The sequence below is a fragment of the Hyalella azteca genome, unplaced genomic scaffold, assembly GCF_000764305.2.
Source record: "Hyalella azteca isolate HAZT.00-mixed unplaced genomic scaffold, Hazt_2.0.2 contig14952, whole genome shotgun sequence".
NCBI classification, from domain to species: domain Eukaryota; kingdom Metazoa; phylum Arthropoda; class Malacostraca; order Amphipoda; family Hyalellidae; genus Hyalella; species Hyalella azteca.
In genome coordinates, this window is record NW_025944818.1 from 81,299 (window position 1) to 99,064 (window position 17,766).

General features: G+C 40.6%; 1 protein-coding gene across 2 annotated transcripts; it reads left to right on the forward strand.

Annotated features, from left to right (window-relative positions):
* Positions 1-735: 735 nt before the first annotated feature.
* On the forward strand, positions 736-16,780 carry LOC108664669 (inosine-5'-monophosphate dehydrogenase 1). 2 transcript variants are annotated; one of them, XM_018151334.2, is made up of 11 exons: positions 736-974; positions 4,315-4,465; positions 5,082-5,210; positions 5,737-5,974; positions 6,530-6,729; positions 7,377-7,467; positions 7,794-7,930; positions 8,338-8,440; positions 8,907-9,063; positions 9,609-9,752; positions 14,339-16,780. In XM_018151334.2, exons 1-11 carry the CDS (start codon positions 877-879, stop codon positions 14,442-14,444), a joined length of 1,554 nt encoding a protein of 517 aa, XP_018006823.1. In that variant the 5' UTR covers positions 736-876; the 3' UTR covers positions 14,445-16,780. The 2 variants fall into 2 exon arrangements, with proteins under 2 accessions (XP_018006823.1, XP_018006822.1); XM_018151333.2 differs by lacking the exon at positions 14,339-16,780 and adding an exon at positions 11,737-13,060.
* The last annotated feature ends 986 nt before the right edge of the window (positions 16,781-17,766 follow it).

The following is a 17,766-nucleotide window of genomic DNA, read 5'->3' on the forward strand; positions in this document are numbered from 1 at the left end:
GTTTGGTGGTTTGAATTATAGAGTGCTACTTGAATTCTGGGGTGCCATTCAATATTTCACTGATCTTGAAAATCATCATCCATTCATAGAACTGGCTGCCTACTGCACCACGTGTCTTCTTTGACCAGGTCTCCAATGCATTCGTGGAGTGAATGTTTTTACAAGTCACCTATGTGAAAAACAAGTAACGAAATAAAATTTCAATTAAGGTACTGCAGTCCCTTATTCGGACCAAAAGCTATTTGCTCATCCGTAACAAGTGATCAAACCCGAAATGTTAGATTAATGCAATATGCAAGCATGTATGAAAATGGAAGATGACCTGTAAGCATGTATGAAAATGGAAGATGACTTGTTTCCGTGGCTTGCTCATGTTGAGCGAAGGGGAAGAAGTGCCACACTGATAAATGCACAGTACATAAAATACTTTTCAGCGCATTTTCTCATTTATGAAAAAAATGCATTATTGTGCTCACTATGTCCGTCTGTCCGTCCGTCTATCCGTCCGTGACCACGTTTCCGTCGACGAGAAAATGCGCTCTCTGTCAGTCACTGCAGTGAGTACTGAAATCTATATTTTTTTCTTTTTCTAACCAACGTTACTGACGAATAGTTTCATTAAATTTGGAGGTATTAGTCAGTTTTCGAACAATAGAATTTCTGGTATATATCTGGTATTTTGAGCTAGGCAATCTGGTATTCTCGCAGAGAAAAAACCTGGCAACACTGATTTCCGTAGTCTCAGTCGTAGACGTGTCTGCGTCAAAGTAACGTGTTGTGGTCCATGTGATTAGCACGTGGGTTCTCATTGTGAGCGTCAGCTGTTAGCAGTAAAGTATCGCGTTACACGTTTATTGAACTTTTGTTAGAAATAATATGGCTGACTACTTGATCTGCGGAGGAAACAGTTACGTACCTGAAGACGGTATGACTGGCGCCCAGATGTTTGCATGCGGTGAAGGATTAACATATCAGTGAGTATATTGTTTACCGGCATATTAATTTTTTTTTATATTATTTGCCGCCGCCTTCGCCTTGTAATATAATATATAATTAACTTCAATGGTTTTTCTTGTTCTTGTAGGTTTAATGAAACGCAGTCATATTATGTTATTTGTTAGCTTTGAGCCTTTGAATAAGGACCATTAGTGACGGACGAGAGCCTGAGCTGAGACTGAGAGGGTAGGCTAATAAAAAATGTTTGTTCAATAGGCCTACTCAGAATCAGAATTGAGACATAATTTGAATTTAGTTTATATAATGGTTCATGACTTCATGATGGTGCATACTTGCTACTTTTCAACCTCAGTACTGCAGTAGGTATTTACTGCATAGGCTAGGGCGCTAGGCTAGCCTAGTATCAAATTATCAATTAGCTACCTCTCTAAGTTAATCCATTGGTCCTGGTGGTGGTCTGGTGGAATTTGAGGGATGGTAGGTATTGCTATTGGGTCATATATTCAATATTTATTAATTCAAATCCCTAGACTTTGTTATGTAGAGAAAAACATCAAGTATAAAAAAATATCGGGTAAACGCGGTATATTCCGACACATTAAGGACGCATCGAGAAATGAAAAACTATAAAAAAATAACCGTATGCATTACTTGAGTTCTGTTTGCTTTATGTGACTTGCAAAACACCGTACTACGCGCCAGCAACAATGAAACGTCACAAAATGTTGCCATATTTACTTAAAAGCCTTTAGAATGCAAACCTACCAAATCCCTATATTCCGACACTGTGTGTGGCAATATTTGGCACGTGGTGAGGCGTATTCCGTCCGCGCTTCAAATTCTACTGATACGTAATGCCATCATTCACGTGTTCAAATTCCGATCGCTGTGTGAGCTGTATTGGAATACAACACGGCTTTGAATTAGAACACTAATGAATATTGAACACTACTTAATTACGCTTTTAATTAACAACTATTAAGCTTTTAATTAAGCAAATTTTAATTTTTGTACATAGCTTGGAATGATCTGTGTGTGTCCAATTCAAGTTGTGACGGAATTAGTTTTCATGTGTCTAAATCCATTTCTCAACTTAATCATCAATTAATTTATTTACCACTTGAAATCAGCAAATACAAGTATACTTAAAGTATTCCTAATATATTCACAGACGTATTTAAAAGTCTCAAACCATAATATTCTTCCTATACAAACAGTTATTCACTATTTGGTAGAGCAAGGTCAACTGTCAAATTTGACACATTTTTCGATGATCTCACTGGGTAGCGTGCATTGTCTCTCTTTGGATCTCAATATTTTCCTGCTAGATGGCCAAGACTTAGTGTTTTGGCAGTAGTTCAACGCGCAAATGTATGACGTCATCATTTCAACCATCAACAAACGCATGGAACTAAAACAAAGCTTAATATAAAGAAAAAACTAGAGAGGTGACGGAATTACCCATGATGTCGGAATATACCGCGTTTACCCTATTAGCTATCTGCTAGACTAGAGTGTGGAAATAGTCTGACTCTCTGTTCCAACCTGAAAGTGGATTTTTTTTAGAGTTGTGAATTCATGTATTTTTGAGCTGTAAATTTCTTACCAGTTACCAAGCAACAGAAAGCCATTTCTGAGTCATGAACTCATTTGCCAAAGCCAAACTACTGTACAAGTCCATTTAAATACACAAAGGCCCAGGTCATGAGCATTTATCATGCCAAATCTATAATTTTAAATTCTGATATGCATAGTACTGAATTTGGAAGCTGAAATTTTTGTAGATGACAGGTTTGCAGAATGCAGATTAAATGCAGACTGCAAAATTTTTGGAAGAAGAAATAAACAATCCAAATTTGAAAAACCCAGGCATTTTTGTTTGTTCATGTGTGGCTTCTCCCTGTTCTCTAATTTGGGTACAAGCAAATCTAGTTTCAGCCTCCAACTATTCTCATCCTAAATGAGGCTATATTAGCTGCATGTGTATGGTGAACTGGGAAGTGTGAACTAGTGTGTAGTTTCAAGATTCATGGATTGATCTCCCCATTTCATCTTGTTAAAATTTCATAAAATCATTCATCTTCAAATATTTAGTGGCTCCAAAATTATTTTTTATTTCTTAAGCGTCACGACACCTTTTAGGGATGTCCCTTAACACGTTGACTAGGCTAAGATTGCTTCATCTTGTACTATTATTTCATTTTTAGTACATTTTTAAAGTTTTGCCAGACGGTCATTTTTTCTGGACGAATTCCGTGATTTAGTTTTTCTCAATTGCGTTGGCCGGCTAAAATTTATGATAGGGGTACTTCCTAATTAAATTTTAAATACTGCAAAAAGAAAATAAGTTGAATTTTTATAGCAGAAGCTACAAATAAACTACAGTATATATCGAGTTATCAGCCTTTTTTTTTTTTTGCCTTTTTTATTCTCGGATTTGGCCCATTTTAGGCAACCTTAATTATGTATCACTACATCCTGGAGAAATACATTTCGTGGTACGCATATGTACCACTTTGTAGTCAACTTGTTAATCAAGTATTTTGGATGAATACCGTCAACCAGGGCTACTTGGGATGGGCGGGGTAACTCGGGACAGTCCTCCGACATGGCGTAAAACTGTTTTAGTAGCAAAACTAATTTGAATATTGCAAAACTAAACATAGTGGCGTAAATGTCTAAATTTTACCTATCTATGTAGTACCGGTACCTATAAAGGAAGGTCAAAAATAGTACCTACATTTACTAGCTTTGAAAAATTCCTGAAAAAAATGGTGAAAAACAATATTTTGGAAAGTTACTTCTGCTAAGGTCTGTTGTAAAAAAAATATTTGCCGTGTTAAAAAATTTCGTTTAGAAAAAAAGTGGCAGACAAGTGTCTGCATGAAAATTTTATTTGCGAAATTTACATACGGTACCATAAAATGGGGTTACTTCGACCGGCGGCGTAACTTTGACCACTTTTCGTTTTTGTAACAAAAAACCCCAAAACTCAAAAACGATTTGACATAGAAAAATTTTGTAAATGAAGTTACCCAGTCAATTATTCAAGTCACCCAGTCAATGATTCGAGTCACCCAGTCCATGATTCAAGTCACCCAGTCAATGATTCAAGTCACCCAGTCCATGATTCAAGTCACCCAGTCAATGATTCAAGTCTCCCTGTCAATGATCCAATATAACTATCTGAATAAGTACCCTAGCTATATAACAATCTTTGACGTAGCCATTTTCTCAAAGATAATGAAATGATCATTGATGCTTCCTCAGTTTTCATAAAAATTCTGTATTTGTTATTCTTTATGTTCATATTTCTATTTAGACCTTTGAAGAGTTGATATTTTTTTCATCCAACAGTGACTTCATCATCTTACCAGGCTTCATTGACTTCGGAGCTGATGAGGTGGACCTCAGCTCCGCTATCACAAAGAAAATCAGCCTCAAAGCTCCCTTAGTGTCGTCCCCGATGGACACAGTCACAGAGTCTGAAATGGCGATTGCCATGGCAGTAAGTTTTGCTATTACTTTGTCACTTGATGAGAACTTAAATCAGAATGATTGAATTTATACTATCGAGTATCGTATACATGTATGTGACTTAAGAAGTACCGGTAGATGGCATATTGAAGTGAAGCTGAGTGGTCAAGAAGGTAAAAAATTTTTGTATTTACGCTATTGATAACTTTGCAAATATCATATTTTGTGACATTTAATTTTGGTTGGTAGGAAATCAGTAATTTAGGACCAAGAATTCCTTCTGTGACATTGGTCAGTTGTTAACCTCATCTCTGATGTTGCCATCAGTTCCGCATATGTACAGGGTAATGTTATGGATTATTTACTCATTGAATTTGTAGATAACATTAATAAGAATGTCATGTGATTTTCCAACCTCTCCAGTACTATAAAAATTATCTTCTCAAGGTAAGATGAATAGGTATAATGCAAGAAGATTTCATTATTTTAAGTAGTAGTATGGAAATAAATTCATTTATTGCTAAAATTACTGCTGTCCTATGGACAGAATTTGTTGTATCCTAAATATTTCTTGGGTTTTTCTCAAATTCAAATAATAATATTTGCTATCTTAAGATAAATTTTATTCAGGTATATTATTATTGCAGTTGTGTGGAGGCATTGGAATCATCCACCACAACTGCAGCGCAGAGATCCAGGCTCAGGAGGTCATGAAAGTCAAGAAATACAAGCATGGCTTCATCAGAGACCCTGTGTGTCTCACAGACAAGCACCAAGTGAGACAATCCAGTCATGTTAACATGATGCTAGGTCATCTCTGATGCTGGGTCATGACCTCTACTGATGCTGGGTCATGACCTCTACTGATGCTGGGTCATGACCTCTACTGATGCTGGGTCATGACCTCTATTCCTGTTAACCTTAATATTCTTATAATCTCCCTTTTTATATCCTACAGACTGGAGCCCAAATAATTAAAATATAAAATTCATTTTATGCTGGATTAGTTGCCGCATTTGAACTTTCCTCAAGTCTACCTATATATTAATTTAAAATAATTGTAAATGTATCATGTTGGCTGGATCTTAATAATAGTCTTGAATTACTACGTACATTCATTTTATTTTGAAACATAATGCCACATTTGTACCTTTTAAAATCTTTTAATAATTATTGACTGTCACTCGTTCAGTATTTTCCTGTATTGCTCAATTTGCATAGGTATACTATATATGCCATATTCCTATATATATGCATACTATATATGGAGAGCAGTGAAATGAAGTGTCGGTTTTGTCCCAGGTTTGCGACGTGTTTGACGTTAAGAAGCAGCACGGTTTCGGTGGCATCCCCATCACCGAGAACGGCAAGATGGGGTCTCGGCTGATTGGCATAGTCACCTCTCGAGATATTGACTTCCTTGAACCAAACTCAACGAAGTTATTGAGTGAAATAATGACTCCATTTTGTGATCTGGTCACAATGCCTGCTGGCGTCAGCTTAGAGAAGGCCAATGAGACTCTGCAGAGGAGTAAAAAAGGTTGGGAAATGACTAGTTTTTAGGAAATTTGAAAGGTTTGCAATTATACCTATGCCTAGCTTCGAATCTAGGAAGACCAGGGATTTTCTAGCTTAGAATTTCATCAAGGATGGCTGGAATTATTCCTGATATTAATTGTAGGTAGTTCTAAATTGTACAAGGTATTGAGCAAAATGAGAGAAACCTTAAAATTTTATTTGACATATTGTACTATGGTCTAGGTCTACCTTTTGCAGCAATTATAGCCTTAATTCTGCAAGGCATTGTAATCCATACAAATATTGTATTGTTATTGTGTGCCTAGCACCTGCCATATGAGCACCACCATTTCAATCTCGTTGGAAGTCAAGAGGTTGTCCTGTTTTCTTCAGTTATACCCTCAAAAAATTCTGAAATATCTGCAAAAGCATAAAATATCAACAAGCAGCAATAATGAGCAATGAAACATTAAAATTTTGAGTTTTTAGTGTTTATAACGTCTTCAAAAATTATGATCTCATAACGTTAGGCGTTTCCGGTGTTTTGTTCAATATACCAACACCCGTTTTTTTGCAGGCAAATTACCAATTATCAACGAGAACGACGAGCTGGTGGCGCTGATTGCACGCACTGACCTTAAGAAGTCACGCAACTTCCCGAACGCCTCATACGACGCCAACAACCAACTCCTGGTGGGCGCTGCCATTGGCACCCGGGAGACGGACAAGCAGCGTCTCGAGCTGCTAGTGGCTGCTGGTGTCGACCTTATTGTGCTGGTGGGGTGCATGTTTGTGGCTAATGTTAAGGGCTTATATTAAGGTTGTCACAAGCAGCGTCTCGAGCTGCTAGTGGCTGCTGGTGTCGACCTCATTGTGCTNGGGGGGGGGGCTGTTAAGGGCTTATATTAAGGAACTGGTAGGGTCTAATAAGAGGGCTGCTGTTTAAGGCAGGTGTTGTGGGTTGATATTGAAGGGCTAAAGGGGTAATGTTAACGGATACCTATGGGTTTACATTAAGGGGCTAGTGGAGTATGTTAGGGGACGGGTGATGTCTTGTTGAGGGACTGGTGGTAGGGTCATGTTAGTATGTTGGTGTCGTCCTTCTCCACATGTTTCTCTGGTACGGTGCTACCTCTCATGTTAATATCTCAGATGGGTACAAGATCTGTAGACACCACATACATCGTGCCGTCCATCCGAATGATTGTCACTGCTTCGAAGTTGCGTTACCTGGAGAAGTTCTCGTCCCTAATTTAATTCATGCATGCCAGTTACTCTTGTATATTAATACCTTGTTTTCATCTGAAATAGATAACTTCAGTGATTTCTTCAATTATCTACTCTCCATTCTTTGATATTGGTGTGTTGATATACACATCGAAGGACACAAGAATATAATGTGCTTGTTATCTTGCCCCTGACAGGACTCGTCTCAGGGCAACAGCATCTATCAGATCAACATGATCCGCTACATCAAGAACACCTTCCCTGAACTGCAGATCATCGGCGGCAACGGTCAGGCATTGAAACTTCTCCTATTTACACCTATTACTTTCTTTATGCTAGCAAACAATAGTCGAATATACAACTAATATTTGAATATTTAGTACATTTGAATACTAATATATTTAATCATCATCATCCACTATATTTATATCCATATTTTGGGGAATTTACGCCATCTTCTTCAACATTTCTTCCACTGACCGTGACTATCGGCCCTTAGGTCATATGGTCGGCCCTTTGGTCATAGGTTTGACCGTGACTATCGGCCTTATCAGCCTTTAGGCTCAAACAGCATTTACGACTGTGAAGATTTAACGCCAAGTTGTTGTTTGCAGTGGTGACGGCGGCACAGGCCAAGAACTTGATCGATGCTGGAGTGGACGGCCTGAGGGTGGGCATGGGGTCGGGCAGCATCTGCATCACGCAGGAGGTGATGGCGGTGGGCCGACCTCAGGCCACCGCCGTCTATAAGGTGATGGTGGTGGGGGTGTGTGTATACACGCGGGGGAGGTGCAGGAGGCGGCGTGTATGTTGGAGTATAGATGGAGTGGTTGGTGGTGGATTTATTATACCAGTAGAGATAATGTACTGCTGGTATCAGTTGCCGCAGCCCTTCACTGGACGTACGCGCCTTGTGGCAAATGTGAGGCACAATGTGTGCAGTGACACTCGAGGCCTCTCCTTTATTGTTGCATGCACACAATGTGTCGCCTGTCTTGTTACAGAAAATACACAACTGCATTCATTCTGCCTTCGTTGACGTATGAAATAAGGTTAGCTGTATTGCTGAATATTAGTTACACTCACATCGTCCATGTCATCACACATCATCCACATCACAAATCCTGCCCTTCCCCCCTCATAACCTTCGTGCTGCAGGTGGCCGAGTACGCGCGACGCTTCGGCGTTCCTGTGATGGCTGACGGCGGCGTGCAGACCGTGGGGCACATCATCAAGGCCCTCGCCCTCGGGGCCTCCACTGGTGAGCCTAGGATACCATGCTAGGCTCACCTAGGAGCCTAGAATACCTAGAGGCCTCTAGGAGCCAAGGGCGCGTTAAATTATCTCAGCTAGCCGGGGCTCGAATCCACAACCTGTTGTGGCAAACGAAAGACTTGCTGGACGCCTTTCAGATGATACAGTTGTGTTATTGTACTTCCAAAAGAAACGGGGCATCTTTGTATTCTGTATTATTGCCCGAGTCAAAGAGAACTTTATTGTGTTCTACGAAGAGAACACTATTGTCGCTTTTCTTGTGGCTTGAATCAGGACTTCATTTTCTTAACTGCCCCGGAAAAGAGCACATTATTATTATGAATTGTGAAGCATAACATGGCTGTGAAGCATAACATGACTGTGAAGCATAACATGACTGTGAAGCATAACATGACTGTGAAGCATAACATCATTATGAAGCTCAACATAATAGTGTTCCCTATTTTTGGCAGTAATGATGGGCAGTTTACTGGCCGGCACCACAGAAGCACCCGGCGAATATTTCTTCAGTAACGGCGTGCGGCTGAAGAAGTACCGCGGCATGGGCTCCCTCGAGGCCATGGAGAAGAAGAACAGCCAGGGCGCCGCCGCCGACAGATATTTCCATGGGTCCGAATTATTTAATTGATACAAACTTTTACCGGTCATTTATATATCTATCAATTTCTTTATAGGCATTTTCTCATGAGAATATCCAGATTTTATCCACAGAGAATACAAATTTTTACTGGTCATTTATGTGTCTCAATTTCTTTATAGGCATTTTCTCTTGAGAATATCCCGATTTTTATTTGTATTTGTGAACATTGCCTTTGTCTATTTCGTTCGTTGACAAAACCATGATCATTACTGTGCAATGTTCAACATCTAATTTCATATTATTGCACTCAACTTGAGCTTAAAATATTTTATTATTTTTAGCGCATTTTCTCATTTATGGAAAAAATGCACTATTGTGCTCGCCATGTCCGTCTGTCCGTCCGTCCGTCCGTCTGTCCGTCCGTCCGTCCGTCCGTGACCTCAAGTTTTCGTCGACGAGAAAATGCGCTCTCTGTCACTCACTGCAGTAAGTTCTGAGTTATATTTTCTACTTAACATACGTTTAAAGTTTTTATTTAAGTTTTCTTAAGTCTTACTCTGGTTGGTTGTTGCAGAGAGAAGGACGGCATCAAGGTAGCGCAGGGCGTGAGCGGCAGCATCGTCGACAAAGGCTCCATCATCAGGTTCTTGCCCTACCTCATATGCGGCATCAAACATGGATGCCAGGATGTGGGCGCTAAATCCTGCTCCATGCTCAGGTATATTCAAGTGCTCTGCTGCTCCAATCAGGTATATTCAAGTGCTCTGCTGCTCCAATCAGGTATATTCAAGTGCTCTGCTGCTCCAATCAGGTATATTCAAGTGCTCTCCTGCTCCAATCAGGTATATTCAAGTGCTCTCCTGCTCCAATCAGGTATATTTATGTGCTCTTAAATATATCTGTTTAATGTATCAGTAGTTGATACTGATTTTGTATCAGTTGCTTGTTTATCATTGTCTCTCTCTCTGGCTTTACATTATTTAGAATTTATATCTCTGATATCAGATACTGATAAGCTAGATCTAGTACTGATGGGTCTAGTACTAGTACTGATACTAGTACTAGTACTGATGGTGGGTGGGTCTTCCTGATTATATTAGCCCGGGACGTGCCATGTCTCTGTGTTCTTGCTGGGGGTAAGAAATGCGTCAGACTATTTGGACAATACGAGTCATTTATTTTCTGAGTGCACGCAGCTGTGAACAACTCCACACGATGTCATAGCCCTGCAGAGGCGAGCTTTAGTGGCCTACAGGCGGTGTTTTGTACACGTTAATTGCATTATCATTTATGATGGTGATAGTAGTGTAGTACACTGTATTATCATTTATAATGGTGATAGTATTGCTGTAAACTGCAGTGCTACTGCGCTTTATGATGTCCTCACTGACCCTCATACTGCTGTCCTCACCGAGCTAAATGTCCTACTGTGCCTCACTACTGACATGCTCGCTACAAATTTTCACGCTATGCCCTGAATATTAGTGCCTCAATTTTAATCGTACACAACATGACCATTTATCCTTCACTGTAGGTACCTCCGCTTCTTAATGTTGTTTTGTTTTATAAACAAACGCCTTCTTGTATTACCTCTGTAAAAACTGTGTGCTGACCTCCACACAGGGAATTGTAAACTACACTTCTGCATACCTGCCTGCTCTTGTGTTGTTGTGGGCTACCCAAACCTGTGTATGAACTCGTTAGAAGCAGTACTTGAAATACTTAGAAGGTGCACAAGCTCAAAAATGTCCAGAATGACACTACTGAGCGCACAGTTCTGTTTGGTCCTGTATTTGTTATTTGTTCAACAACGCTTCATCAGCCTGCGTACCACGTTGCCTCCATGCCCAAGTTTTCGTGAACCGCAGTGAATTTTCTTGCTTCAGCAGTTTTGCCCCTGCCGCCGTTTATCTCTTGACCTCCTCCCCGTTGGCGGAATGCTACCATTTTAGGTTCCTTTTCATTTGAGGTTCCTTTTCATTTGAGGTTGCTTTTCATTTGTGGCTATCAATACATTCACCAGGAGCCATACATGATGAACAATGTAAGTGGAACAAGATAGTCATGCCTTTTCTTGTCATAAAAGCTGTCACTGAGATGGCAGTGATGGCTCTGGGGCATCATGGTGAAAATACCACCACCAAACTGCCACATTTCAGACTTTTTCTGCCGTAAAATATTCAAAGCTTCTCGTCGCCTCCCAAATAAAAAATCTGGTTGACGATCCACCAGTTGAAACAAATTTTGCGTGCACCGAAAAACTAAACTAGCCTTATCTCCAAACTTTTCAGCAAAAAAAAAAAAAACGACGGCTGGGCAAAAATTTTCAAGCGAGAAATTTCACTGCACTAGACGAAACCTTCCGCATCAAGACAGGTTGCCTCGCGGACTGTGATGATGTGGCTTAACAAACTGTGATGATGTGGCTTAACAAACTGTGATGATGTGGCTGAACAAACTGTGATGATGTGGCTTAACAAACTGTGATGATGTGGCTTAACAAACTGTCATGATGTGACTGAACAAAAAACGTGCGGTAGACTCGCCTACGAATGACAACAACGTCACAGTGAAAAATGTATTGTGTATCATTTTCGTATTGTATTGTTATCCCTTGTTTGCAATACCTGTATAGGTGTGGTACTAACCTTGCTGTGCTAACTGTCCACGCTGTGCTGTGACTAACCCTGCTGTGCTAACAGGTCCATGCTGTACAGCGGAGAGCTGAAGCTGGAGAAGCGCACAGTGTCTTCTCAGCGTGAGGGAGACGTGCACAGCCTGCACAGCTACGAGAAACGTCTCTTCTAACTTGCTGTGTAGTTTGTGTACAGCGCTGTACATGTGGCACTAGTGACTAGTACATGCAATGTCACTAGTACAGCACTGTACATGTGGCACTAGTGACTAGTACATGCAATGTCACTAGTACAGCGCTGTGCATGTGGGACTAGTGACTAGTACATGCAATGTCACTAGTTCAGCGCTGTACATGTGGGACTAGTGACCAGTACAGTGCTGTGCTCCTGTGACCAGTACAGTGCTGTGCTCTTGTGACCAGTACAGTGCTGTGCTCCTGTGACCAGTACAGTGCTGTGCTCCTGTGACCAGTACATTGCTGTACTCCTGTGACCAGTACAGCGCTGTGCAGTGTGCTAAGGATCATTTGTCTGTGGAAGGCACAGCCATTCGAAGTACTGCAGTAGACTGTTATATGCATTACGCTGCAGTGTGAAGTATACTGTGATGCACAGCGTACTGTAAGGTGCAGTGTAATGCAATGAGCAGTGTTATGTTTCTGTTGAATGTACCGTTAACAAGAGACCCTCACCCTTAAGTTAAATGACTATTAACTCCTTAGCATTCACTCCCCTCTCCTCTTAAACATTCCATTGCTAACAAGACGTCGTAACATTCGTTATTTATTCGGTGAACGCTTCAGCTATTCTCTATGCTGATGGATCTCATATCAGGGTATTACAGTGATTGTACCGAGTGTGTCTAATTAGGCCTAATATTTTTCCATTATTGATTACGACGTTTTTGGAGGCCGATATCTTCTTACATTTACGATTATGACGTAGTTTTAATCTGTTCGATGTGTGAGGTCGAATATTTTTGCTGTTATGCGTATACCATGTTGTGGTAATATCATAATATGGTATTTACCATTGTGATTACCATAATTATCATGATATGGTAATTACCATTGTGATTACCATAATTATCATGATATGGTAATTACCATTGTGATTACCATAATTATCGTGATATGGTAATTATCATTGTGATTGCCATAATTATCATGATATGGTAATTATCATGTTTTGCGGCCCACTTTCTGCATAATATTTGTTCATTAACTGACGATGCAGTGAGCGTGATGTTGCGTGTGATGAGTTGAAGTAACCACTTTAATTGTATTCTAGCGAGACGTCTGCAATAAATGTGATAAAGGGCTTGCCTGGATATGTGATAAAGGGCTTGCCTGGATATGTGATGAAGGGCTTGCCTGGATATGTGATGAAGGAGTTGTGTTGCACCGCGATGGTTGTGTTGCACCGCGATGGTTGTGTTGCACCGCGATGGTTGTGTTGCACCGCGATGGTTGTGATGATATCCTAAGTTGTAATGTAGTTTTAAAAATTCATGTGCCAATTTGTGCGAATTTTCCTCAATTTTTGACGCGCTGAGACCAATAATGTTACCTGAACTGTTCTTCTGAGAATATTCGTCGTTGCATGTTATCTTAATTAATATTAAATATCAACGAATCAACAACACAAATATATTGCATTCCTGACTCTGAACATCAGTCGTTGCATGTTATGTTCATTAATATTAGCTGTCAACGAATCAATAATGAAAAATTATACATTAATACATGCTGCATTCCTGACTCCGAACAATGTATTACAATGCGGGTATGTAATATGACCTGTATTTCTTACACGTGCATTTTGTGAAGAATATTGCCGTATTTATCACACGTGTTAGGTTTAGTGGAGGCTCCAGATCTTAGCGTGTGACAAGCCCTTCTTCTTGCCATAAATTCTCTCTATTTTATGTAATGGCCCTCGTAATAAAATGTGTGTCATCCTCACATTTTCTATTTAACCTTCAAAACGTTTCTCATAAGCTTCAATAAATTTATTAATAAAATAATCTAAATTAATTAATATCGTTGTCAGGGACAATATTTACACGCTGTTATATTATTAACATCTAATCTTTAGTTCGATGAGAGACGAAGTGTTAACATTTGTATCAGTTGATAATGAATTGGTATATAGTAAATTAGCTCATATCCATGCCGACAGTTTTTGTCATATTCCTCGCGCGGTATGGCAAAAATTCCTACACAATTGGGAAATTTATATGGTTGGAGACGTGCCCCCTGTAAAAAAAAATTTACAGGGGCGGGGCTCATATTGTTATGGTGCCTGCAGCGTTGGTGTGAAGAGCAGTAAGTTGTTTACAACTTAACAGCACAAAGGAAAATGTTCAATGTTGTCCAAATAATGACGTACTTTCTTACCCACGGTACAAGCCGAGATACTAGACACTTTTATGTCATAACAGCAATACACTTGTCGGGCCAAATTGGGCTCGGCTTTGTCTCTGTTTGAACAATCACTCGTTAACCGTTTCTTATCACTAATTTCTTCCACCATTTCTTATCACTCGTTCCTTCCACCATTACTTATCACTAATTTCTTCCACCATTTCTTATCCCTCATTTCCTCAGCCACTCACTTCTATCTCGCTTATCTCTGTTCTATTCTCACTTCACTTCTCCGCCGCCAGGATGATGTCCTACAGCGGCGAACTCAAGTTCGAAAAACGTACTTTGTCAGCGCAGAGCGAAGGCAGAGTGCACAGCCTGCACAGCTACGAGCAGCGGCTTTTCTGAGCCCGAAATCCGGCCTTCCTTCGCCTTCTTCTTCACTTCTAAGCCCACAGGACGGAAGTCCAGCCTTCCTTCGCCTTCTTCTTCACTTCTAAGACGCGGGACGGAAGCCCGGCCTTCCTTTGCCTTCTTCACTTCTAAACCCACAAGACGAAAGTCCGGCCTTCCTTCGACTTCTTCTACACTTCTAAGCCCACAGGACGGAAGTCCGACCTTCCTTCACTTTCTTCTTCACTTCTAAGCCCACAGGACGGAATTCCGACCATCCTTCACTTTCTTCTTCACTTCTAAACCCACAGGACGGAAGTCCGGCCTTCCTTCGCCTTCTTCTACACTTCTAAGCCCACAGGACGGAAGTCCGGCTTCCTTCGCCTTCTTCTTCACTTCTAAGCCCACAGGACGGAAGTCCTGCCTTCTTCTATCTTCTTTAACGCTAAATTAATTCGCTCATCGTGCAAGTTCCTCCTAGTCATTTATTGCAGCTATGACGGACAGATACACATGAATCAAGGTGAATATTCAGCTTTGTTCAATGTTTTATTTTAAACTCTGCGTTCATTGAAGAAAATGTTTATACGCGGATAATTTGAAAATGCACTGATTATAACTCAGCCATCAGTGCATTATGGGTGCAGGTAGGGATCAATTTTTTAACTGCATTTAAGAGAAACGTAATCTCTATCATGGAATTTCTTTTAGAAGTGTCATTGATTGTCCGAGGAATGTCGATACGACAATTTTAAGTCATTGATTCAAATGTACGGAAATATTTGCTCGTGTAGTCATCAAAGTTGATGGTCACGTGCTAAAACTTTGGGGCAACGAGTCGTGGGTTCCAACTCCGGCAAACTGCAAACATTCTGTCGCTTGTAGGCGGCCCCATCCTTTGCTCATAGCGCGGCCGTTAGTGTGTGGTTCTAAACCTAAGGGGAGATCTAAGCCTGAGGGGAAGATCTGAGCCTATAAGGAGGAGATCTAAACCTAAGGTGGAGATCTAAGCCCAGGGTGGAGATCTAAGCCCAGGGTAAAGATCTAAGCCTTAGGTGGAGATTTAGCCTATGGGGGAGACCCAAGCCCCTGGGGAAAACTAAGCCTTAAGAAGATATCTAAGCGTAGCGTAAGCGGAGATCTAAGCTTTAAGGTGGAGATCTAAGTCTTGGAGATCTCAAGAAATTTAAGCTCTGAGACTCAGGCTACTCAGCTTATTAATTTCCGAGTGGCATGATCAATGCTTAGTAACAACGCGCAGTTTGCTTCGAGCCATTTTAATTTATAGTCATTCCTTTTCTTACTTTTTTTAACGTTTCTCTTCGACGACCTTTTCCTTATTAGTTGGATATACAAGTATGTTTGATAGGAAATTTCTGTGATTTTACCGCGTTTCGAAATTGAACGTTTTCATCCGTTTCAAAATTTCGTTCTCAGAACCTATGTTTTGAAAAATTGTACAATGGAAGAGAACCTCATACTTTGCATGGTGGACGTGAAATTGTACTCGTGGACATAAAATTTATTAGGTCGTATGTTCCACTCAGAGGAATGAGTGTGACTTTGTCCAAACAGCGATGTACTTTTCGCCCATGATCATCTTGATTGTTTGGCCTGTAGGGCGTTTCAGTGCTAATGCTACGTTGACCCTCTGCTCGTACTGTAGTTAAGAAAGCGTGTCAATATCAGGACGGCAAGACCAATTCATTTTTGTGAATGCAATATACAGTCGCTATATTCTATGTTCAGTTCTAATATCATAGAATTTTTCGAGCGTGTTAGCTTTTTCGCTATGGAGTCTAGGTTCGCAGCTACTTGGACAGCGGCCGTACCGTACTGTCAAACCGGCCGTACTGTCAAACCGGCCGTACTACACGTAGCGGCCTAAGTAGACGTAGAGGCCGATATCTCGCCTGCGATTGGTGGATTTAGCTTGAAGAGCCGTCATTGACTGGTTAATTTAACGACAATCTCCTAACTTATTGATAGTACGGCTAGATTCCTGCATCTCGGAATAATTTTCTCGAAATGAACCGGGACGAGACGAGAAATTACCGGGAAAAAATACGGGACAGAATTTGTCCCGGAATTAACGTATGAACCGAGACAAGACTTGTGTCCCTGGCTTTAAAACTTGTATCCCGGTAATTATGAAATGATACGAGACAGGTGGATATAAAACGAGACGTGGCGTAACGAGACGAGACATTTCTTAAATATTCAAGGCGTAACAAGATATTCCTTACTTTACGGAAACAAAATTCTCTTGATTCTAGAAAGTCGTTAATTCCATCGCAATCTGTAAGCTACCGTAAATGAGAGTAATTAGTCCCACCTTTTGCTCTCTGAACTTGTTAACATAACATAACATAGTGATGTCGGCTCTGAAGTGTAGGCCTGATGTGGCCTGTCGCCGATTCTTTTCCATTTCGTGCCTTGTTCATAGATCTAAACTCGTGTCATTTGACCGGATCTTTTCATGACTGGCGATAGTTTGAAGAAGCTACTAGACTTCCACCGGGTTCGATAAGGAGCTAGGCATTTCAAATCTGAACATATATTTTTCCATAGCTTTATCTAGTCTGTTCTTGAACGCGTTCATACTTGGAGCGCCAACGATGTCATCGGGGAGGCTGTTCCACATGTCAGTGATTCGAAGCGAGAAGAAATTTTTGTCGCGTGGAGAAGTTGCAGTGCAATTTTTTTAGCTTGTAGCCGTGGCCCCTGGCCACGTTTCGTTTCGTTTAATCTCTCGGTCATTTAATTTTACATCAAAGATTGTTAAAAAAAAAGAACCATAATTGTTTCCCTAGCAGATGTCTCATTAAGACTTGTTGGCTAGAAGCAGGCTCACGACGAAAAATACAAGAATCGGCAACAGGCCATGGGCCTATTTCTTCAGTGCCGACACTTCTATTATATTCTATGAACAAGAATCGGCAACAGGCCATGGGCCTATTTCTTCAGTGCCGACACTTCTATTCTACTGGCCGCTACTCGCTATTAACCCCTGAAGCAGGCAGTACCCCTGTATACGAGGCCACTAGCCTGGTAATTAGTGACGATTAGTAATGACCGAAGTTTAAATCGAAAACAAAGCAACGCAAAAATTTGCGTGGATTCCTGCCACGGAGTCTGGCTATTAATTAGATATGTTTTACAGTTCATGCAGATCCGCTCAGAGCTCGGTTACCAATTTTGTCCCGGTTACCAATAAGAACTTGTGAGCTGTTCAGTTTAAGTTTTTTCGTTCAAATCGATAACGAAATGACGTATAAATTCACAATAATTCCCCTCGCTGTACATTTTGAACAGTTAATTATATTTTCAGTTTCCC